We start from the raw sequence: 26,013 nt of genomic DNA on the forward strand, positions 1-26,013 counted from the left end.
ACTTGTGTCAAAGAAACTCAATAATGCAAACATGGCTCTATGCAAACAACTAACAGGACGAAAGTACTCTGCTGCCCAAGGCAAGTGTTTTAATGAAGTAGATTAGTGCAGTTTTAAGAATTCTTTATTATAGGTGCCCAAGGACTTCAGTTTCATCCAACATGAACCACCACTGATCCAAAACCAACTGAACAGAATCAGTGCAGGTGTGTTTTGACTTTCCTGTCCAACTTGCTCCTGTAATTTTTCAGTGTGGGGTTAAGAGTGAGGTGATGACACTGTCACTCCAGGGCAGTTTCTGATACCCACAACCGCAGGTGTTTGAGGGAACCATCACTAGGGAGGTGGGCCAGCCCCCTTCTCCTTTCCAGGCATTACAATCCCCTCCGACAGGGGTAGAGTGGTGGGTAGGCAGAGCCACTGCAGAACTAGCTGATTCTGGACGTGTGTGAAGTGGGTGCAACAACCTTGTCTCCCCCCCAGACTGGCCCTTTGCCCTCCTCCACCCCCAGCTCACAGCAGATGCCCAATAACCGCCTCCTGACAATGGGCATTCTCTAATGCCCTTTCAAGTCCTAAGATGTCACTTGGTCCGCTTTCTGGGGCCAGGACAGGATTATAGTAAAGCTGGCACAAACACTATCCTTGGGGTCAGTACCACAAGACAGCCCCTGAAATGTAATGGCTGGAAAATGAAGTCCTTTACGTACTTCGGTTATTCAATCTCCTCCATGAAGCCCAAGGCAAGCCAACCAGCTGAGCTGGGAATGTTTACAGTAACCTCGACCTAAACCAAGATTTCTGTTTATCCTCACGAACTTCACACTGTGGACAGGTCAGTTAGGAAGTCCTATATAATGTTTATTAAGTAAATAAAATAGCCAACTAAGATTTTAATGGCCTAGAGGGCCAAGCGAGAATGGAGGAAAGTAGAGCGGCCGTTTCTCTTGGTTGGCTCGTTACACGCAGCTGGGTTACCCCCTCCTGCCACTCACCCATCAGTGATGTCTACTGCTTGGATTTAGCTCTAACCTGTCTCCAGAGCATCAGAGCCATTATTTAAGTGCCTAACGGGCCTCCCCTATGGGCAGCAAGTCTAAAATGAAACATTTTCTCCTCCCTACCGACAGCTATACCCTCCAGCATTCAATTCCTATCATATTTACAGCTAATTTTGAGTTGTCTGGTGACGGCCTGAGTGCCCGTCTGTGTTGTAGCACAGACAGAGTCCTGTCTGGTGGGGAGAAGAGACGTTTGAAGACCTAAGTATAATCTAACAACTGCTCCAGGGCACGAAGGAGGGAACGCTTCACTCCACCCTGCGGTCAGGACCACGTCACAGAGGAGGGAGACAGAGTGTGCACGCTGCCTTGGGTATTCTCCTCAACTCCTCACCTAGTAAGGGCCCTCCAGGCAAAATCCTTCTCTTAAATGTTTATTTCCTAGAAGGCACTTCGCGCACAGCAGCTAGGAAACCCCTGATAACGCTTGGGCCAAGGAATCAGTGACCCAGGTGCCCGGGAACAGACTACTGGTGAACACGCCCAGCAGCCCCTCTTGCCTGCACGCTGGGCTTTTCTGTGTGGCTCCGGCCTGAGGGAATTGAAATGTAGTAGAATGTCTCTCTTTTTTAAATTCTCAGGAAGACTTTCCCCACTGAACTGACTGTAGAGATGAATTCTACCAACCTTTCCAGATTGTTAAATGCAGATACTCCTGCTACATCTGTGTCATCATCGCAAACAGGCAACACTTAACATTCGTCCGATTCTATTTAAAGTCCTTGATATACGGGTTGTGCATTTAACCCTCACAACAAGCCTACATGGTGGGCACTGTGGGTATCTCCACTTTACAGAGAAGGCAGAGGAGGCAGGAACGGCTAGGGGAGTTGCCCAAGGTCACCGAAGGGAAGTGCTGGCCAGGCTCCCTGCTCTGTGCCCCCAGTCACTGCACTCCTCCTTCTGATCTGGGGTGGTGCCCTAGCACATCTGTCTTCTGCACTCTAGGATCATAAGGACTAAGTTGGGGCATCTGCAAAAACAAGAAAAGTGTTCACCAAACGACTAGAAGGAGAGGAAGCGGCCATTTATTTAGCTTTGCTCCCCCCCATCCAAGACCAAGCTGATCTCTAAACAAGCATCAAAACCCAAAACTCATTAACACTGCTGTGTACTTCAATAAGGTGAGCACCATGATAATGGACAATTATAGGCTAATAATCCAGTGCCCAAGAGCCCAGTAAAACAATTGCAAAGGCCCAGGATCATCACAGTATGCAAATGCACTAAGAAGATCATTACCTATTTAGTCCCCTTCATTTTGGTGGGTTTAACACGAGAAGAAGAATCCATGCTGCAAGACGAGATTTCATTTTACAGCCGTAGTAACCAAGTACATAAAAGCTTGAATCTGTCCCAATAGCTTCTAAAAGATTTCTCCCATAGTGTCAGAGGCAAAAATAATGAAATCTTGCAAATGTACAGTTAATAGGACCCGGGTGGACACTAACCTCAAAAATGCATGGTCTATAAGACATTAAAGGTTTGATTTTAGTTTCTGCACTGTTCCTGTTAATAACAATGTCTAATTAAAACATCTGTAAAATACTGATAGTTTTAATTTTACATAAAATTTCCAAAACAACTGTTACACAGTGTAATAGGTATCTGCAATGAATAGGTTATTAATGGAAATATTATTTTAAATTAAAACCAGGTTCTAAATTTAAATTACTCATCTCTGGCTAACGAAGAGAAAAAGAAGTCACCCATGCTGGGAATAATACAGTAGCTAATCTAGTTTTCAACATCTGTTAAAGCAAATTCATTCCTTCACTTGGGCTAAAGGACACTTTATTTTGCTGCTTCTGTCCTGTACCCCACTTGGCACTTCTGATGGATTTCACAGTTGAACTCAATATTAAAACTACAGCCTAGGGCTTCCCTGGTGGCACAGTGGTTGAGAGTCCGCCTGCCGATGCAGGGGACACGAGTTCGTGCCCCGGCCCGGGAAGATCCCACATGCCAAGGAGCGGCTGGGCCCGTGAGCCATGGCCGCTGAGCCTGCAAGTCCGGAGTCTGTGCTCCGCAACGGGAGAGGCCACAACAGTGAGAGGCCCGTGTACCGCAAAAAAAACAAAACAAAAACAAAAAACAAACAAAGAAAAACTACAGCCTAATGCACTCTTCAGTGCAGTACTTTATAACTTAAAAAACACCATTCAACGGGCTTCCCCGGTGGCACAGTGGTTGAGAGTCCACCTGCCGATGCGGGGAACACGGGTTCGTGCCCCGGTCCGGGAAGATCCCACATGCCGCGGAGCAGCTGGGCCTGTGAGCCATGGCCGCTGAGCCTGCGCGTCCGAAGCCTGTGCTCCGCAACAGGAGAGGCCACAACAGTGAGAGGCCCACGTATCGGGAAAAAAAAAACAAAAAAAAACAAAACACCATTCAACTTTATTCAGAGTCTGAACCCCTCCAATTTACCAGCGAGGAGACAGCAGAGAACAGGGTCCCTGCAGTAGACTCTTCCCCAGCACCGCTAATCTGATGAATATTTTAAAAGGAATGGCACAAAATCTCAGCTTTCCCTTTCTTTGGATCTCATCTTCTTTTACGAAAAAAAAAAACAAAAGGGATTAGCCAGGCTTGGTGTCTGGCTGCAGTTCAATACCTTTCTTTCTAATTACTGCCCAATAATAGAGGGTTAAATGGTGACCAGGGCTGAGTGGTCTCTGTCTGTCATTAAGTGGCATTACGTTGTTGAGGGATTCTTTCCAGACAATGAAAAGCTGCGTTTCAAGTTGCTTCTGATTCACATAATGGTTCACAGTAGATGCTGCAGAATGTGGTCCACGGCATGAGGGAAGCTGTCACAAGTTAAGTAAGGAGCTGGACTAATTTTTTCTTCGTCTGCTGCTCGATATTTCCCTGAAATGAAAGTAAAGCCAGTGAACAAAGGCTACTGGTAGAACACCAGATTAATCACACCCCGTGAGCACCTGGGACACCAGAGACCACCCTTATAATGATGAGAGAATCAAGGTCTCCACAGCTCCCAAAGCACCTTTTATCCAGGCTTCAGGAATGCCATGAGGCAATTCAAAGCAAGGTCATATTCAGCATTTCCCAGGCCCTCTGGTCTTTCATGATGGACAGTCACAGGTACTGGGTCACCTGAGAGCTAAGGGTGCCTTCCAATCTCCTCAGCTGTTGAAATCATTTTCTTCCCCCAGCAGCCCTACAGATAGGGATGGTGATTAAATCAGTGCTTTTAAATGAAAGCCCAGACCCCACAGGGCAGAGACCTTGTCAGCTCCAGAGGGTGACTGGAAACAGCATGAGCTGCTGCCAAACAGGAGCCCTGTGAGTGGGCAAGTGAGGGCGCCCAGGGGTGGGAGGGAAGGAGGGATGGGTGCTCACGGTGCTCATAGGCGGGCCAGCAGGTCAGGCTGCCCGGCAGGGCACCGACGGGTGGGCCTGCTGCCGAACTCTCGCAATTCAAGGCCCACAACTGAACAGTGCAGCATGGTCACAGACTCTTACAAATGTAAATCAGACCATGCATGGCCCCTGTTTAAACACCCTTAATGTGTTCCAATGCCCTTCAGAAAGAACCCCATATCCCTGTTGTTGCCTACCAGGCCCCTCAGTCACCAGGCCCAGTACCCCTCACCTTAGCACGTGCTACTCTCACCAGCTGCAGTCCTGTGCTGGACACATCTGCCGCTCCCTTTGCCTGGAACATTCTTCTCAACTGACAACCTCCTTCAGGCTTCGGGTCAGTCCCACCTTCCCATCCAAATGAGATCCCCTCCCTGTTATTCATTCTCATCCTCGCATCCTCTCATTCATTCTCTCTCTCTCTCTCTCTCTCTGTACCCTGTTCTTTGTCTCCACAATATTTATAACAATTAGTAATTATATATTTATTTGTTTAATGTGTGTCTCACATCTAAGACTGTAAGTTCTCTAAGTCTATGTCTGTTATGTTCCCCAATGTATTCCCAGCACCTGACATAATGACTAGCACATGGTAAGCATTCCACAGCATTTTAGGAAGGAAGAAAGCAAAGAAGGAAGCAAGGAAGGGAGGGAGGGAGGGAGGGAGGACCACTGTTTTAGACGGGGCCTTGGGGGAACGAGGCCGACTGCCCTGTAGTCTCAGCGCTGCCTCTGCACTTGCCCTTTCTCCTTGCTCCTTCATCCCCTTTTCTGTGGTCTCTGCTATTTATTCTTCTGCATTTTTCAGTATTCTCTGTCTAAATCTGGGTTCCCCAACAACAGAGCCACCACTTTCTACAATCCCTTCTGTTTTCTATAACTACTCTTTAAGAGGCTTTGTTCAGCAAACAGCAAGCCTGAAAACCCCCCTTCCCCAACTTGACAACGTGGTAGTGAAGATGCTTCCTGTCCTGTCTTGCTGACTGTGAATTCCTACAGGAAAGGAGCCAGCATCTAACGTACAAAGCTAACTTACCTTAGCGTCCTCAAGGCACCTGTCCACAGTATGGTCCACACAGCAAACTCTACTGCTAGTTTTTTCTCAAGCTTAAATCCCATTGAGTATAAACTCCTCTGCAAGGTTTCTGCTTGTTCTCACAGGTAAGTTAATGACTAACTTTTGCTATACCACCCACTTCTTGGAGCCAGTGGTCTAAAGGCAAATGTGTGAAAGTCATGTTTCTTAGCCGTAAGCTTCCAGAATGCTTTTGCTTAGTCTGGCTCTGCAAGTGGGGTTTCTACAAAGCACAAATTGACACAGTGGCTCATGAATGGGTGATAGTTCTAGCAACCTGCATCGTGTCTGGCACATGGCACATACTCAATAACGTTGGCTGAGTGAATGAGGCAGGCCGTCACTCAGGCCTGACTCCATGTGCCAGTCTCTACTTTCCTGGACGAATAAATGGTGAATGGAGGGAGAATGCAGGAAGCCATGTTGACAACAGTGGACAAAGGGTGATCCCATCTTTTCTAGGTGATTGTCTTACATGCTAAACAGAAACGGATTCTAGTTATGGCTAGTCAAAAGTCTTTACTAACAAATCGTGGAGCAAATGTATATTGAGCACCTATCATGTTACTGAGAAACAAAACTGCTCAAGACTATCACTGAATAATTTTAAATCTCTCTGGTAATTTTCAAACACTGGGAAACCCAGCAGTTGTTCACTGCACTGAGTTCAGATTTATGAGTGGAGCCGGCTGCTCTGTACGCTTTCAGAACAGTGGGCTTACTTGGGACTTTTTTCTGACCAAAGATGAACAGTACAAATGGGCCTGTTTTCATGAGCTGGACTTAGCTACGTTTCTAAGTTAGATATTTTAGATTTGATTGTGTGGAGCAGCTGGCTTGGAGCTGCTGGCTTCTCTAAGACTAACTGGATGCCTCTGTGACAGGTTGACCACAACCAACTGCCTGTCAGAAAAGAAGGCAGAGCCAATGGAGACCAGCTAGGGAAGCTGGGTCTACAAGACCCTGGCAAAGGACCAGTTTTCATACTTGGTGTAAATCCTTAGTTATGTGACCTAAAGAAAGGAAATGTTCATGGGAACAATACCCGAGAGGAAAATAGTTATCTGAGGGTTTCCTCAATGACCAGATCATAAAATGATGAGGAATGATAAGAGTCTGAAAATTCAGATACAGGGGAGGATGAGGAGTGTGGCTATTCTTCCTGACTCCCTGATATATCCTCTTTTTTGCTTCCATCAGAGGGCATGTTTCTGGGAAGACGGTGATCATTTTGAATTAGAAATGTGAAAAAACAATACTATTAATTCTAGAGTGACTGGAGTCACTATCTGCAAGGCTCCAATGGTTCACTCCAGACACCCAGCATGAGAAGACTGTTCCCATTCTTTGTTCACACAGGGCCTGGAAAATACTTCTTATTCAATTGTAGCAACATCTATGTTTTCTTGTTTCTGTTTTTAAATTCAAAATAGCTGTTATGCAACCACATTTTACTGAACATCACAGTCATGAGTAAATATACTCTATCTAAAAAATTTCCCAGTGGCAGCTCGTCTGTGACTTCATGTTTAAATCTTCCCTTTTCTGAACAGCCTGTATGAAGCCAGGCATATGAACTCACAGAGCCATCTACGGAACCACCTATCTGCTGTTTAACTGATAAGAGCCCGATGACAATTCTCAGACCAGACTCCTGGCTGTCATCCTCAAACACGTGCTATTAGTTTTAAGCTCAGCAGGTGGCAGCTGGGGGCAGGTGCGGGGGAGACCTTTTCATTTTATCTGAAAAGGCTCATCAAGTCCCTAGTCAACAGCACACAAGCCCACACAACTCTCATGACTATTCTTTCCTTACCTTGAAAGGACTTTATTAATCACACTCCACATAGGAAAACTGCACAGTGTAATACTCATATACTGTGAGAGCTAGAAGGGACCAGTCCAGCCCCATCATCCGTAAATGGCCCAAAGAGGTGAAGGGCCTTGCCCAGAGTCTCACAGTCAGTGTAGAGCTGAGACCAAGACCCAGGACACCTAACTGGTCCACTGTTGCCATGATACCGTATTAGCTGAGTCTCCCCCATCAGGTTCTTTCTCTTTCCTTAAATTTATTTGAGGGACCACACCCGGTTTACCTAATTTTGGTACAGGAAATTGTTACTAAAACAGTAAGTGAAAAGACCAAAGTTTTTTGTATGGTTTTTTAAAAAAATGTAAACATTAACACAAAGTATCAGATCACTTAGCTAGCCAGTTGCTAAAAAGATCAACTTCATCTTATAGCTGGTGCAAAAAGAAAACATATTTTTACAGAGCCCCACTATCAATGGTCTTTTGGTCAACTTTGGTGATTTGTATATCCAGAAAATCATACAAATGCTAATGGTCAATTGTGTATGGATATCTCTGTGTAACTGTTAAAATACCTCTGAACTCTGATCTGATCTTCCTAGCTTTGCACAGCATGGGCCCTTTCACATTGTCTTTTTCCCCTGCAATCCTAAGCCCATTTTATTTTTGCTTTGTGGCAGAAAGAGAATTAAAGTGCCCAGTGGGCTTTGCCATTTCTTCAAAGACTGTTCTTTAAGCAGTTGTGTATTCTACCATTCTGTTTTAGAGAAACAGAATATTACACTGAAGATACATACCAGTTTTGACTAAGATGCCCAGCATGCCGGCATTCTGAGCCCCACCAACATCATCCCTGCAATCCTAGAAAAGCATAACAAAGCATTTAGTCCAGTGCCATCAGTGAACTTGCCAACAAAACTGACCAACTGATTGGATAAACCCACGTCTGAGGGAGCATACCATTGGAAAAGGGAAGCGTAATAGAGGTAGAGGTAAAAAACAGAGTAGTAATCCTAGTAACCAAACATAAAGAGCACAGTTACAGTGCTTCATGTTTTGCCACATGTACATCTATTTCCTTTTTAAAAAGGAATTCTATCATTTGGAAAAAAGTATTCTATCATTTGGCAGCTTTTAAGGTAAATGATCCAACTGCAGGACAGTGAATGAACTAGGTTCAGAAGACAGCTCTTGTGCTGTCCACGTAACATTATCCTTACTTTCCATCCAATCGTCCCTAACGGGGAATCAAATCAGATCAGTGTACTTAAACAGATTCTGAGACTGTCTGATATTCACTTCACACTTAGGAATAACAGATCAGTTTCAAAGGGAAGCTTTTGTTTTCCAATTCTTACTCAAGATAGGGGTGAATATACTTGGCTAATTGTGATGACAAATGCAAGGTAATAAAAATCCAAGAACTGGAAGAAACATCGTCAATAAAATCAATCCTACCATCTCATGTGTATAAGCAGGATTCATTCAGATCACACCCAAAGAAAAGTTTTTTCCTTAAAAATCATTCATATTATTCAACAACAGCCCTTGGAAATGAGTCTTAAAATGTCAAAATCTTCCTTCAAGGTCTAACTGAAAAGCTTTTCTGTGCCTCTAAACTTGCCTTGTTGAAGCAGGGGAGATGGGGGAGAGGGACAGAAGGAAGGGAGGTGGGAAAAGTGAACAAGGAAAGGGAGGGCCCACTGGGTAGGGCCGCATTGTCCAGGTTCAGCCCTGCCACTCCTAGGCCTGAGGCAATCGATACCTTTAGCTATTTGTGGCACACGGACTGGGAAGTTCTTCCATAAAGCATATACTAGCAAAAAAATCAATAATTTTGATTATTGAGAATTCTTTGGGTATAGGTGTTCTTTGCCTTAAGGAATAGTCAAAAAAGTCTAAATCAATGTAGAAGTTTTCTTCAAAAAGACATATGAAGCATTTAATTGCCTTGCAGTTGATGGTCTTTTGAATTGTATATATCTCGTCACACTATGAAGAATGTCAGAAATAATCGATATTTCAGTTCTTTAGAATACCAGTAAACAACTACTGGAAAGCCTGTTTTATGGGTAGCCTCTTACTACCATCTGATATCACCATCACCAATAAGAGCCTGCTTGTGTTTCAAAGCAGTGCTGCTTTGAAGTTGGCTCCTCCCAGCATGACAGGTAAGCCCAGGGCATTTCCTGGGCTCTTCTACTTACATCTCCAATCATGATGGCCTCCTCAGGTTCACAGCCAGTGCTCCGCAATGCCTCCAAAAAGAACATTTTCTCTGGTTTCCCCACGACTGTGGCTTTGGTATCTGTGGCATACTCTAAAGCAGTCACAAATGGTCCGGGCCCCAGGGCTAAGCCATCTTGCCTCTTGTAATACCTGGCTTTGTGGATTGCTATCAGAGGCGCCCCATCCAGGAGCAACCTAGAGAGACAGAGAAAATGGAAACTGGCTAAAAGCAAGGTTTCTATGACTGGAAAAGAATGTCAGACTTACAAAGTGGTTTTATTCACACTCACAGAAACAAATAGTTTCTTATTAACTTTTAATGACTTGCTGTCTTCTAATGAATTCGCTAGGAACTGCTGAGAATTACACTCAGATACACTAAAGAAAGGTGATAGATTATTAAATTTGGGATTGCTTCAACCTTTTACCTTTAGTGGTTTCAGACATTTTACCCAAATCACCACGGAAAGAAAATTAAGGGAAGTAAAGCTAAATAAGACACTTGAGGGAAGAAGCTTAACTTAATGAGACAAGTTGTTTCAACCTCCCTAATGGTAAGCAGGAGGCTCCTGAGCCTTTTACAATGCGACTCAACTGATGCTGCAGTGACATGTTCAGCTAACTCCTAAAATACCTGGTTTCCTCTTTCCTCTGCTCCAAAATATGATTCTTTCGAATTCAGAAATTTCATAGACCATTTTACAAATACTTTCTGCTTGTATCTTTCCCTCTTCATTTTACCTTTTGACTGCTTCGGACGTTACTTTGCAAATCAGGCTGTCTTCCCTGAAGGACACAGCAGTAAGGCTTAAGGGTGAGCCTATACTGTCAAGTCCTTTCCTTCTTCCTGATGTAGGACAAATACTCTCATACCAACCGAAAGGGCATAAAGAGTTTTCTTGTTAGAGAACTAAACTCTACATATAGTCAAGGATCCTCATTACTGACTCAGGCAAAACATAACACATCTAAAAAAACCTCCACCAACCCCCATCCAAAAATATCTGACAACCATCCCAACAGTGCAGCCTATAAGTCACAGCAGAGAGAGTCACACACATATTATCATCTAATCGAATGCAGGACATGATATTCTTCTTAAACTGCTTTTAACCAATGTAATAAATGATCTCACTTAGCTTAATTTAAGTCATCTACTTAGTTAAATATTTAGTATGTCCATCGAGAAAGAATTCATCACATCTTACCCTTCACAATTATGACTAATTAAACGCTCAACTATGAAACTGCTAAATTATTCTTGTCAGTGGGCATGGAAATGCCTTCCTGTGGGAGATGCAGGATTCAGACATTTATGATTAAATATTTTATTAAGTAAAAACCAATACTGGACTCTTACAGGGCCTAATTGTTAGTTACTATGAATTGCTCACAGCACAGGACGGATCCTTCAAATTTATTCACTAATAGTAATACAAATTTATTTCTTAAAGCAGACCTTAAAATCCAACTGTTAGGAAACCTGATAAGGCCACTATGTTGGCCTTAAAGAACCACAGCTGATAGCAACGAGATAGTAACGGGTGAGTTATCTATCTCCCCTCTTGTCACTCTGCCCCCAACCCCATTTATCTGCTACTCTACCACGGAACTGGAATTCTTTATGCAACAGACCTCAAAATTGCTTTCCACTTACATAGCTAAACTAAAAACTCATTTGATTTAGCTTTGTTAATATTTTATTATGTATTAACTGGGGATGAGACTTATCAGCTTGATTGATGTGTGTACTTAATTCCCGTGCCTTCTCTGGAAGGGCTGAAACTGTGGGTTCCTCTACACTTCTCTAAATGGGAACTGGTTCTTCAGGAGCTTGGAGAAGACAGGCATCTCTCAGGGAAGTGGTTCTTGCTTCTGTCATTCTTCTACGTACAGCATAAGCTTTACTGACTCTCTGAAGAGCCAAGGCATGTTCAGGATAGATTGAAAGGTAAATATTTTCAAGGACACAAATTGAAAGATTTTTGTATAGTTAAACATTTTCAAAATGTTAAGAAAATAGACACCCCAATACTTGGGACTATTTTCACACTTCCTAGACAGGGCAAAAAAAAGTTGGTTGTTTTGTTACCAGAAGTAATGTATTGGGAAGAAATCTGAGAATCTTCTGTCTCTATTTAACTATAAGCCCATTGAGGTGCAAGAAACAAGAAAAAAAGGCATAAAGAAGGGCTGATGCAAAAATCCATGGCTATAAATTCCATGTCGGCAAAGGAAAAAAACGATAAAAAGTCCTAGCCAGGGAGCTGGACCACATTATAAAAATGTTAGGCAGAGCAGTGAGAGAAAAGCTAAGGGGATGACTTAAATTCAGAGCCACAGTACGTTACTGAAAGGGACCGTAAAGAACACCAAGTCCAACACGCCCCATTTTACAGATGAGAAGATCACCTTGCGATGCTGGCCAAGACCAAGGAGAGCGGGAACCCAGAACTCCAGAAAACCAATCCACCACTCTTCCAAATAAACTCACTTTTTTAGAAAAAATGATCAACTTTTCACCATTTCTGCTGAAGATGGAGAATGTGGAAATGAAATTACACGGCAGCTTAATAAGAAACCTAATATGCCTGACATCGAACGATTGAGTCCTTTTCTTTCCACCCCCCAAAACGACCCTCCCCCAATCTTTCCCAACTCAGTAAATTGGCCCCATTGCTCAAGTCAGAAACTAGCAGTCATCCTTGATTTCTCACTTTCCCTCACCCTTCCACATCCCTATTATTAGCAAGTCCAGTCACTTCCAAGTCCAAAACAAAAACAAAAATTTCTCAAAATGGTCTTACTTCCTCTGGCGAACCTCTGCAATAGTCTTAACTCATCTTTCTGCTTTCTACTCTTCCCCTGTTATTCCAACCCATCGTACATGCAATAGGGGGAGTTTTAAAAGTACAGATGGGATCATGTCCCTACCCTGCTTAAAACCTTTCAATAACCTCTCGTTGCAAAGATATAAAACCCAAAGTCCTTACCAAAGCTTGTAAGGCCTGGCCTTACCTGGCCACTGTCTGCATCTCCAATCTCAAGTCACCTTCTCCGTCACTATGTACCAAAAATGTACACAGTCTTTCCTGCTTCAGCCCCCACACCTGGTGTTCCCTCCTCCTGAAACAGAGCCCCATACTTTGCACACAGCTATCTTCTGCTCACTTGTCAGGTCTCAGCTTGAATGTCAGCACATCAAAGAAGCCATTCCCAATCTCCCTGCAAAGTGGACTTCCTCCTCACATTTCATCTCTATCTCATCCCCTTTTTCCTTTATATCACCTTTATATCACTTCCTATAGTTTATAATCCTTACTCAACTGTGTTTGGTTTGTCTTCCTCACTAGCTTACAATCTCCACTATGCCCATTAGTTTTACTCATCACTGTATTTCTTACTTCCAAAAAAAAAATCCAAAACAAAAACAAAAACCCTGGTACCTTTCACTAAATATTTATCGAATAAGTTAATTAATGGATGAAGCATTGTATGCCTTAGTGTCCTGATCTATAAAATGGGGAATAACACTTATCTTCTTGGGGAATAGAGATGATATATGCAAACTTTTTCATACTATCTATCTGACAGTAATGACAATTATTTTTATTCATAAATATAGGAAGTGTAGTGTCTGTGCTACTTAAAATAGGTAACAGCAAATCACTTCACATTTGTGGGCCCCAGTTTCTTATCAAATGAAGGAACTGAATCAGATCAGGTCTTTTCACTCTCAACACTTCTGACATTTTTTTCCTGAAAAATGCTTTATGTGGGGGGATCTGCCCTATACCTGTGGGATGTTTAGCCGCATCCATGGCCTCTACCCACTAGATACCAGTAGCACCCAGTTGTGACATCCAAAAATGTCTCCAGACATTGTTGAATGTCCCCTGGGGAGGAAAAATGTCCCCAGTTGAGAACAAATGAACAAGGTGATGCCAAAATCTTGACATTCAATACATTTAAAACTAATACCGACCAACCTGACAAACACGACTACCAAAAGTTCAAATTAAAACAATAGCAAACCATGAAATATATCAAGAGAAAATCCCATCAACACTTAATTGAAACCCCCAGAATATCTCCAATATCATACTGACACAGCAATTTTCTCATTAATAGTAGGTTACCTACTATTCCCACTTCTATCTGGTATTGTAGTTCCCAGAGAGTGCAATAAAGCAAGAAAAAAAATGAAAATACAAAGATTGGTAGGTGTGAAGTAAAATTGTCATTATTTGTGGTTGACAACTGTCCATGTAGAAAATCCAATTCAAAAGATTCTATAAATAAATTATTAGAATTAGCAAGTGAATGTAGTAAGAAGGTCATGAATACAAGGTTAACATACAAAATCTCAATTATACTTCTATGTATTAGCAACAAGCAATTAAAAGTGAAATTTAACAAAATACCACTGATAATCGCATCAAACAACATGAAATACAAGGATTAATTCAACAAAATTTCTAAGACCTATACTCTAAAAACTGCAAAACACTGCTGAAGAATGTAAGACTAAGATCTAAATAAACGGAGATATATTCCATCTTCATAGACTGGAAGACACATTACTGTTCAGTAAATTCTACCCAAATCCACAGATTTAATAAAGTAGCAATCAAACTCCTAGTGAGCTTTTTTGTGGAAACTGACAAGTTGATTCCAAAATTTATATGGAAATGATGTAGAATCTTAAAAAGGATTAAGTTGAAGAATGTATACTACCAGATATTAAGATTTATTATAGAGCTACAGTATTCAAGACACTGTGGAAGTGCACAAGTATAGATAAAAAATCTAGAAACAGAGCCACACATATATAGTCACTTGATCTATGTCAAAGCACTAAAACATCACTGCAATTCTGTGAGGCTTTTGAAAGAATGGATCTAAGCAATAAATGTTGCAGAAGCAACTGGATATCTGTAAAGAAAAAATGAAATTTACTTCACACAATTCACAAAAGTTAATTCAAAACAGACCTTAGACCTAATTGCTAAAGGTAGAACAATAAAGCATGCAGAAGAAAACACAGGAGAATATCTTCATGACCCTGAGGTGGGCAAAAATCTCTTAGGCATAACAGAAGAAAATATTGACAAATTGGACTCCATCAAAATTAAAAACTTCATGTTCTCATACTGTTAAAAGAATGAACTGGCAAACCACAGACAGGGATAGGACATCTGCAGTACATATATCCAACCAAAGACACGTGTGTACCTAACACATACACAACCCCAACAAATCACTAAGAAAACTATAACCCAATCAGAAGCGATAAAAGACTTGAATGTGTAGATCACGAAAGAAGTTATCCAATAGCCAATAAGTATATGAAAAGGCTTCAACAATCTTACTTACCAGGGAAATACAAATTGAAACTCAGTAAGGTATCACTATACACCCCAGAAAGAATAGCTACAATGACATAGACTAACGAGAGACTGGTGAGAATGTGGAGCAACTGGAACTCTTGTTCATAGCTGGTGGGTCATAACATATGACTCCACATAATCACTGTGGAAAATTGTTTGGCAATATTTACTAAAGCTAAGCAAGTACTTATCCTATTATCCTGTAATTTCACTTCCAGATACAGACCCAAGAGAAATGAGTGGATATGTCCCCAAAAGACATGTAGAAGAATGTTCATAGCAGCTTTATTCTTAACAGCCAAAACTGGAAAAATCCAGATGTCCATTAACAATTGAATAAATTGTGGAATACACATATAATAGACTACTACACAACAACAAAAATAAAGAACAAACAAAACAAAAACAAAGTACTGCTACATGCAACAATTTGGATAAATCTCAAAAACAGACCAAAAACAAAATGCTACAACTGTGTGATTTCATTCATATGAAGATCAAAAACTGGCAATATTGATAGAAGTCAGAGTAGTGGTTACCTTGAGGAAGGGGTGGTATTGACTGGGATAGAGAGCCTTCTAGGGCCCTGGAAATGTTCTGTCTCGTGATCAGAGTGGTGGTTACACAGGTATATCTATGTGTCAATTTTTATTGAGTTGTACACTGACAATCTGTATACCTTATTGTACATGTTATACATCAATTTTAAAAGATCAGTAACAATATATTTATGTGGTTTATTCACCTAAAGCTTTTATTTAGAGTAGCAAGAGTTGCCTTGATCATAAAAGAATCTCCCCAGTTAATTAAATAATGAGTAATGACTAATATTAAACTCAATTCTGTGATCCTCAAATTGGCATATAAAGTTGTTCTGCATATACTAATGGAACGCTTTAAATAACTCAAGTTCTTAAGTCTTCAACAATTTCTCATCTCCAGAGTGTTTTATTTTTATAGTCTGGACCTTAATTAAAAAGATTGCATAGGGGGCTTCCCTGGTGGCGCAGTGGTTGAGAGTCCACTTGCCGATGCAGGGGACGTGGGTTCGTATCCCGGTCCGGGAAGATCCCATGTGCCGCGGAGCAGCTAGGCCCGTGAGCCATGGCCGCTGAGCCTAGGCGTCTGGAGCCTGTGCTCCGCAATGGGAGAGGCCACAACAGTGAGAGGCCCACGTACCGCCAAAAAAAAAAAAAAAAAAAAGATTGCATAGCAGTCAGCCCTTCCAAAATGGAAACAGCTCACAGAAATATTTCTAATTTAAGCCCTACTGCCACATTGTTCTAGAATTCCTTATGCTCTTAGAAAAGATTCAGGAGCTGCTGTACAAATGCAGTAACTGAGGCCATTATTGTTGATTCTTCCCCTCCCCTTCCCTTCTTCCCTTTGTAAGGAATTGAATACATTAGTAATTAAACTTTTTATTCTTTTCTTAATGAGAAGGGGAAAAGAAAGCAATCCAATATTCAACAGAAACCTTTTATGGGGATAAGAATCTCTTCCCCAAACACACGAGAAACTAATTTCTGCGCACCTCTTAAGAATTTTGGAGGATTCTCGTACCTTGTAACAATTATAGGAAAGAAGTCATTAGCAAAGCTTCAAAACATTATTCTTAAGCAGCCTTCATCTCTGCATTTAAATGTGAAAGTTATATGATGTCGCCTATCTTCAATTGTAACAACATTTTAATCAGCTCCTCGAGAAACTAGAGGGCAGCTGCTCTTAATGTAGAAAAATTTTTTTTCTGTGAACTATTCTTAAGTTAAGCAATTTCCATGCAGTTTTTTCCCAAAATTCCTTTGATCCAGCAACTGTACTTCTGAGAAAACATGTTATGTAAATATAAATATTGCTTATCAAACACGTTCAGAAGTTTTTTTAAAAAACTAACTCATGAAACCTGGAAATAACTAATAATCAGAAATACATGGCTACACAATTTATTGCACTTTTTCAAGTGGACTATGCTCTGGGAATCAAATATGTTTTAGAAGAATATTTAAGAATATAGAAAAACATGCACGATATATTGTCGGCTTTTTAAAAGGCAATTACAGCACAGTATGTATACACTCTCATTTATATATGAGAGTATATATTTACATATATATATTATATATGAGAGTATATATTTATATACTCTCTAAATATATATGGGCATGGAAACAAATAAACTAGCTATATGCTAAAATGTTAACTGTAGTTCTCTTAGGTGGAGAATCACAGGTAATTTTGTTTATTCATGTTTCTTTTTTGAGCATTTGAAAATTTCCACAATGAGGACATATTAATTTTTTTTAACATCTTTATTGGAGTATAATTGCTTTACAATGGTGTGTTAGTTTCTGCTTTATAACAACGTGAATCAGTTATACATATATCCCCACATCTCCTCCCTCTTGCGCCTCCCTCCCACCCTCCCTATCCCACCCCTCCAGGTGGTCACAAAGCACCGAGCTGATATTCTTGTGATATGCAGCTGCTTCCCACTAGCTATCTATTTTAAATTTGGTCGTGTCAATGCTACTCTTTCACTTCGTTCCAGCTTACCCTACCCCACGGCCCCGTCCTCAAGTCCATTCTCTACCTTTGCGTCTTTATTCCGGGAGGACCTATTAATTTTGAGGTTAGATATTCTTTAGTCTTGTTAATACCAAGTTCATTTAGATTAAGTGATCTGCTTGCTCAGGTAGGCTTTCTCCGAATAGAATTTAATTAAAATTGGTCCCTTACTAAAATGCTCAAGCTTTTTTTTCCCTAACAGGTCAGAAGATGAAAAAAGACCTTGCTACAAGCTAGTACTACAACTGTGAAAATGAATGAACTGGAGTTATAGGTATTCATATTGATGAATCACACATTATTTCTAGGGAAGCAAACTGATGTGCACATAAAGTATAAAACATGCAAGATAATACTACATATTGTCTAGAAATACCTACGTATGTGTTACAAGTATAAAGAAATGCAAGACAATGATAAACAGAAATTCACAATCCTGATTACTTTTGGGTCTTGGCTGACAAAACTGAGGAGGGATACACAGGGGATATCAAACGTGTTGATAACTTGTATTTTTTAAACCGATTGACAGACATATGGGTATTCATTATATTACACTTTGTACCTTTTAGTATTAGGTAAAAGGTAAAAAGCCATCCATGGCTCTCAGGATTTGAATGTTTCATAGAATCCAAGCCCAAATCACATCTATCCCCTGTAAGTGGTTCATATCCTTCCCCAAAATTAATTCTTTAAAATTCAGTGTTTTCAATCTTATTCAGACATTTAAGACATTTTTGTAGACAGAGCATACTATGCATTTCAGGGGGGTCTACACACTCAAAATACAGTAAATAAGAGGAGTGTAATGTGGAAGGCTGATGTATCTGCCTAAGGGCAATATGCCCCTAAAGCTGGTATTTAAGGCAGCTATGCAACGGGGTTTAAAATCCAATGTTTATTCTCATTAAGAACCTGAATAGTAATTTAACTAATTGGCGGTGCATTTGAGATGTCACAACCCAAACAGCTGTAGTCATTGGTTGGAAGGCATAGTCTCTGTGGAGACATCAATATGCAAAGAAGGGCAAGACCTAAAATCCTTTTGTTAACTTTCCACCCAGCTGTTAAGTGCATTTGTGAAATTAGAGTTGACTTATAAGTGCACTGTAATGCTTTAAAAGGTAGTGTTTAAAAAAATCAATATGGTTAGGGAAGTGTACAATTACAAAGTCAGTATTATATCAACATACATTTTTATTACCCTGAGTCTAGTATTTATCTAAGACAGAGACCTCCCAACTTCCTATTAAATAGGTCCTTCCCAAATTACCAGCTAAAATCCATCAATACCTTCTCCTTGAATTCGGTGGTTCAGAAATGAATAAAATGTAGCAGGGGGTAAATTCGGAAGTAAGAAATAATAGCAGGTTCTCTATTTCAAATGAAAACTGTTTGGTTATAGTTATAAACCTTAAGGAGCTGGTGAGATAATCCCTTTGTCCCCCTGTACCCCAAGAAGCTACAGTAGAAAACTGAAGTAGGTGAAGCAAAGAAGTTTTAATACTCAAGCAATCTGGCACAATAGTGGATCTTTGGGAAATAATGTCTACTGAGCAATTATAAAAAGTGAATTTGTTTTTATTTAAACAAAGGCTTGACTATCACAGTAACTAAGAGAGTCACAAATAAAAGTACATTTAGTAGCCATAGTTTTCATAACCGAGGATCTAAAATTAATGTGCAAATGGAAAAAAGGTGACTGTTCCCAAAGGGCTATTTCTGGCCATATAGATTGTACACAGGGTAGCCATCTTCAAGACCAAATAATAAGACCAAATAATGTGCCCAGGTGTGTGAACCTTGTAGTGAGTTTTAACATTTTGATTCTAGAACATATACATCAAGAAGTGAATTCTACATCAAGTATAAGTGAGAATGATTCTTGAAAATCTTCGTACTGGTAAGAAAATGATGTTAAATTCCAAAAATTTACCAAGCTATTAAAGAAATTTTTTTTTACGTTAGTTCAATGTACATCTATGCAATATGTAGGACTACTTAGCTTGTCATAAATTTAAAGGCAAATTACACTGTTTAATGTTCAACAAGAAGCAAAAGGCAAGATAAAAAATGAAAAATCTATAAAAAATGAAAAATCCAAGGGGAAAAAAAATCACAATCTCACTCTAGGGTAGACTTGCGAATAAATTCTGATCCAATTTAGTTTAGGAAGTATGAGAACCAGTATGCAGTCTGCCTTTTGGAAGTAGCAGTAAAAAGTTCATACAGGTAAAATGCACACACAAGTGAAGATTTATAATATTTTACGTGTTAGTTGTGGTTCCTCAATTTCTACCAACAACTATTGGAACCCCTCCACTTATACAGCCCACAGTTCGAAGAGCCCCACCCTAAACTCATCACCTCCTGAACCCACACAGGGAGTGTTCTCTATCACAGGCACTTAGGTTAGATATCTAGATGTCGACTCACTGTTCTTCTTCACCCCCTTGACCCAACTGTCCATCAAGTCATGTTGACAACACCAGGATCTCGTTTTCTTCATCCCTACTGCCACAATCACAGATCAACTACCATCATCACTCGTTGAATAATTTCTTTGAAAGTGTGGTCAAACGTGCCAACTTTTTTCGATAGCCTGGATTCTCACTGGAGGAAGAATCACATCTACTGTTTTGGGTGAATTAGCCTGGATCTTACTTTCCTTCAGAGATCATAGTCAGTGAAGAATCACAGGAGTGATAATAAAAGATAAAACTCCTAGCTTTAGATTTACAATTTGATTATGAATTTCTGCCCCAGAATATTGATCCTATGAACTAGAAAAACCCCAGTGATCACCACGTTTTAACATGCTGATTATTTTTTAAAAACTAAGGAAGACAGTAATAAATATTTAATGTTGATCTTGAAGTGATCTTTAAGATATCTGTCCACCTACAATCTAGGTGGCCAGAAAGTAAATTATGTATAACTTTACACAACAAAGACTTAAGAAGAGAAGAAGGGAGTATATGATCACATGAAAAATAAACAGCTAAAGACTTACCGGAATGCTTGATTCAGAATTTGATAATGAAAATAGTCTGGTGCCAATCCTATGACCACAGCATTAGGATCACTTGTTTGTATTCCTGTGAATGGAAAGAAAAAATTATTGAAAAATACAATTAACAGTAATGTCACATTTTATGATAAAGTAGTTTTAGTCAATCAAGTACAAATTTTTGCCGTAGCAATAATCTGAAGTTTAAGAGATTATCCTGCCCAGTGTACTTTGGAAGTATCAGCTATAACTTAAAAAAAAAAAGGTCTCCTAGTATTTCTGTATATTCCTTTTGCATGGTCTTACAGCTACTGAGTAACTAGAAGATCTAAACTGAAACTTGTAACCTGATGTTCTCAAACAAGCAACAATTTCTAACTTCAAAAAGCTTTACTGATTAAAATCAACAAGAAGAGCCACAGTTCTCTATGAGCTATCAGATCAATAGCAACTGATGAGGGACTGAAAACCTAACAGGCAAGGGAAATTAGACTCTCTAGGTGATACAGCTGAGGCTAACACCATCATGATAAACATGGAATGCACTGTAGGCTCTATAGTTTTCTACATAATACCTAATCCACTTCTAGTTTCACAAATATTATTCTATAAGTAAAGCATGTTTTAAGGCCTTGGTACCTTAAGGCAAGACTTTAGATACAAGAACCAAACAAGTACTTTCACCATCACAGTTATTAAAACTCTGATTGAAGTGTCTGTGCATTATCCATATGCCGATTCCTATTTGCCTCTCTTATTGCCTGCCTTTAAGCATTCTCATTATCGATTCTACCAAAATGTGAGGGGAAGAAGTAGAAAGAGCAGATACCCAAGATTTCCAATTTCCTCCTTACCAGCAGCCATGAGTATTGAGTAATTGGTTAAAGTTTGTTAAAGGAAGAAAATAAAATCAATGGCTACAGTTAAGAGTTGGAGTTTTACGTGTTCTTTTTATTATCTCCATCTACCACTGGCTAAGATATTCAATATAAGCCAAGATATTTCCATTCCCTTCAAAAACCTATCTACTTTGGGTATTTTCATGTACACAAACATGTTGCAAGTTTAGTCTTACATCAAATAACAAAGATTTCTTCCAGACCAGAGACTGTGCTTATATATGTCAACTCCAGCTCACTACTGCACAACTAGAAACTTTCTTCAAATAAAGTAAAAAATCGGAAAAAAAAAATTGTTTTGCAGTACTTCAGCTAACTCAGAAATATAAATACACTGATTATAGAATGTATTTGTCCTTGTTTTTCATAGCCCAGTTTCTGAAGACCATTTTCATAGTTAGGGAATCCACTAGCTCATAAGGCTTAGTGAGGAGCAGAGTTCACCCTCTCCTGAGAGGGTGAAAACACCAGATACTTATTTTCCAGCCTCTGTAGCTACGGGTACTGGCCTGAGACAGAGGTTCTGGCAATCAAAAGCACACCCTCCCCACCAACCCCGGGCTTTAAACTGGGAGCTAGGAACATAAAGCAGCAGGGAGAACCTCACTGGAAATTCTGAGGCAGCAGTGCTAGCTGGAACTTCCAATCTCCAGTGCTACTGGGGTGAACAGGCAAGCTGCAGAGGTCAGTGTTCAGCAGGGACACTGAGGGCGCCGGATCAGCTCTGCATGAGATGTCGCACGCTGCTCCTCAGCGCACAGCCCCCAAGGCTAATCTCCAGCTTCCCTGGGCAGTTAGTTCTGTGGGCTACAGTCTTTTTTCTTTTTGTCATGGACATTTAAAAAATATTAAAAAATAGAAAGACTAGCTCATAATGAGCCCTGATGTACCCATCACCCAGCTTTAGCAGTCATCAACGTTTTGCCAATCTTATTTACCATTCTCTACATATTTTAAAGTCTTTTAAGTATATTCCAGTATCATCTCACCCTTTCTTATTTCAGTACGTATCGTTAACTGATAAAGACCTAAAAAAAAAAAAAAACCCACCTAAACATTATTACACCAACAAAGTTAATAATAATTCTTTAATATCACTCAATACCTAGTCCACATTTGAATCTCCCCAAATATCTGAAGATGTCTTTTTACATCTGATATGTAATTGACACCCAACAAGGTCCATATATTGTATTTGATTGTTATCCTTTACATCTCATTCTACGGCAACATTCCTCTCCACTTACTGGAGCAACTAGATCATTAATCTTGGAAAAGGTCCCACATTCTGGATTTGGCTGATTGCTTATGATATTAATTTATTCCTTTACTCTTATTATTTCCTATAAACCAGCAATTGAATCTAGAGGCTTCGTAAGTTCACATTCAATTACTAGGCAAGAGTACTTATAGGCAATGCTATGAATTTCCAATTATATCACATCATGAAGCACAAGAGTTCTGCTTGTTCTACTTCCAGTGATGTTAAGACTGATCAGTAGGTTCAAGTGGTGTCAGCCTGATTCCTCCATTTTGAAGTTCCCCATCAACTCTTCACCTAATGTGTTTAAAATCTATTGATATTGTTGCCTATTTCACTAGGGTTTTTTGGGGGTTTTTTAAAACATTTTTATTGGAGTATAATTGCTTTACAATGGTGTGTTAGTTTCTGCCTTATAACAAAGTGAATAAGTTATACATAGAAATATGTTCCCGTATTTCTTCCGTCTTGCGTCTCCCTCCCTCCCACCCTCCCTATCCCACCCCTCTACGTGGTCACAAAGCACGGAGCTGATCTCCCTGTGCTATGAAGCTGCTTCCCACTAGCTATCTTTACATTTGGTAGTGTATATATGTCCATGCCACTCTCTTACTTTGTCACTAGGGTTTGCCAAATGGTGATTTTCTAATTCTGCCATTCCTTTTCCATTTACTAGCTATAATTCTTCTATAAAGAATTTACCCTCATCAAATGCTTAGTTACTATAAAATATAGTTAAAATAGGAAAGGCAGGATAAATGCTTGTTTCATTTATCCATTTTCAGAATGAGTTACTGCCCTAACAACTTCCCATAGTGACCAATGAGTTTTGTGGGGATGAATATCATTTTGAACTTTTTATACGTATGATGCGTTGCAATTTATTGCAATCAGTATTCTTTCTGATGCTCAAACTATCCCTTCAAATTGGCTTCAGTGTCCTTTAGGCATGACCTTATTAGTTTTCAATAGTTTCCTTGCCAACAATTAGTTATCCCAGACTCATCTTATACAACGCCTGCCCAGATCTGGAATCACCCACTTCTCCAAGGAACTAAAGTGGGAAACCATAGTAGACACCAGTCTGACCACTGGGCTTCACTGCTTCTATGCCTTTTTAGTTGAAGATCTAGATAGTATGTACTTTTTGAGAGAACACGGGAGTTGATAATATTTTTAATTCAAAATTAATACATACCTCATTTGATTTTTATATTTCTCTTTTCACTTACGCTTAAAACCTGGAGCACTAACAATACTAGCGTAACTACTACTTTATCCTATAATACATCTATAATTACAAAATAATATCAACACTACTAATAACACTAATACTACTGAATGCAGTTTTAGATTTCTTTGCAGTTCTTTTATCCTTAGAATTGATCCCTCCATGAATGAACTGTCAAAATACTGAATTTTAAAGTCATCTGAAGTAATTCTTTTCTCTGAGTGGTTATGTCACCAACTTAATATACAGTTCATTTGTTTCAATCTGTTTTTGGTTTTCAGGGATTGGTTTAACTTTTTAATTCTTTTAAATATGTAAAATATTTACATGGTTCCAAAGTCAAAACTAGATAATAACGTACTTTTAGAGAAATCACCTCTCCTCTTCCCACCCTCCCCCTTTAGATAACCATTTTTACTAGTTTTTCATTTATCTTCCTTCAGCTTCCTTTCACAAATATAAGACAAATACATTTATATCCATTTTCCTCTAATTTTTTTACACAGAAAAAAGCGTGTAAGGTTTTCTATACCATCATTTTTTCACTTAATATATCCTATGAAGATCACTCTTATCAGGATTCGCCATTACTTATCTTTCAGCTACAAAGCATTCCATTTTGTGGACATTTCATAGTTTTAATCAGTCTCTTCCAATGAACATTTGGGTTGTTTCCAATCTTTTGTTATTACAAATAAGGTCACAATGAACAACCTACCTTATTCATATGTCCTTGCACATTTTTGTCACTGCATCTTGGAGATAGAGTCCTACAAGAGGCAGTACTGCTTCACATGCAATTTTGAGAGCTACTGCCAAATTCCTCTCTGCAGGAGTTGTGCCATTTTATATCCTGTCAACAGTAGGATCTTTTAATAAATTTACTTTCTGTTTAATTCACCCAAAGTTGGTTTCTGGTTTTTGCAAATTCTGATTGATATACAGTTATATTTCCTGATAGTATAAGTTTTGAGGTTCTGCCTAACTATATATCCATGCTGAAGTTCTCTAATCATTATTTGTAAAGCCATCACAAGGTTTTATAATGATGTATTTATACCCACTTTTTCTATATTGTGTATTTCACTCTGAGTATCATCTACAAAAGCAGTGTGGCAAAGCTTCATAACACAAGGATATTTTTCCAGTTTGTTAATTTTTCCAAAGAGAAAAGTTTTATTTTCTCTTGATTGAAAATATTTCATGGTCATTGCAAAAACTTCACACCATACAGAATGACATCTATTTTTAAACAAGTTGACCTTGGTTTATCTCATATAATCAAACTAATACAGTGGCTCCAGGAATGACGATTATAATACTCAAAGAAATCTTAACCTGTGTTTTTTCAAACTGTGGGCCATGATCCATTAGTAGATTGTGAAACTAATCTGGAGGACTCTAAGCAGCATCAAAATCACACAGTTAAGTAAACCAAATGGAAAATAGAGTACATCTCACAAGTAAGAGTACTGTTTAACATATACAAATACACATACATACATTCTGGATTTCTATGTAATGTGTTTCACTTATTTTGGAGTGCAGTCAAAACAGGTTTGAGAAACACCAATTTAGATTCAAACTACTGTTGACAGAGGAAATCTGACTAAATGCTTCTAAACATCCAGTTTTAAGAATGATTTATAAGCAGATATGAAGAACCAATTTTTAAATCTTTCCAAATTTCTCCTACCTTTAAAATCAGGTAGGGCCCGATCATCAACCAGCAGCATGGGTCGGACTTGTTTCTGCTCTACCAAGTTTCTGGCTGCAGTCAGAGAAGTGAATATTTCATCTTCAGAGATATCAAACTCCAATTTTTTCAATCTTTCCAAGAGGTCTTTCTTGCTCTCTTTGGTTGTATTGGTCACAAACCTAACCATTACAGAAGTAGCACGTAACCTGGAAAAGTAAAATTCAGGTGTCAATAGGCAACTTTTACATTCCAGCTCCATAAAACCTAATTTGGTAGCACTTGCCAAAGGTCAGAAAATTAAGGGTAAGTCACTGAGTAAGTGTTTTTATGGCCAGTAGGTTTTATAATCTATTCAAAATTGCTTACAGATTATCCACACCCTGTGGACTGCTTCATC

The 26,013-nt window shown here is 39.5% G+C and overlaps 1 protein-coding gene across 1 annotated transcript; it reads right to left on the reverse strand.

The window, feature by feature from the left end:
* Positions 1-3,439: 3,439 nt before the first annotated feature.
* On the reverse strand, positions 3,440-25,758 carry HDHD2 (haloacid dehalogenase like hydrolase domain containing 2). Its single transcript, XM_079717303.1, has 5 exons — positions 25,614-25,758; positions 20,530-20,614; positions 9,540-9,756; positions 8,130-8,193; positions 3,440-3,932 (listed from the first exon to the last, which is right to left on the reverse strand). The coding sequence occupies exons 1-5, from the start codon at positions 25,651-25,653 to the stop codon at positions 3,829-3,831; spliced, it is 510 nt and encodes a 169-aa protein (XP_079573429.1). The 5' UTR covers positions 25,654-25,758; the 3' UTR covers positions 3,440-3,828.
* Between the last annotated feature and the right edge of the window lie 255 nt (positions 25,759-26,013).

This window comes from Hyperoodon ampullatus (genome assembly GCF_949752795.1).
Source record: "Hyperoodon ampullatus genome assembly, chromosome: 13".
In the NCBI taxonomy this organism is placed as follows: domain Eukaryota; kingdom Metazoa; phylum Chordata; class Mammalia; order Artiodactyla; family Ziphiidae; genus Hyperoodon; species Hyperoodon ampullatus.

Bases quoted from the DNA above. Each gene is read 5' to 3' on its own strand.
- HDHD2 (XM_079717303.1), bottom strand. From the start codon at position 25,653: ATGCTGCTGGTTGATGATCGGGCCCTACCTGATTTTAAAG. The intron at 9,757-20,529 runs GTAAGTCTTTAG...CTGTCTCTCTAG, and splicing joins ATTCTGAATCAAGCATTCCG to GTTGCTCCTGGATGGGGCGC. The intron at 8,194-9,539 runs GTAAGTAGAAGA...ATGCTTTTCTAG, and splicing joins AGGCCATCATGATTGGAGAT to GATTGCAGGGATGATGTTGG.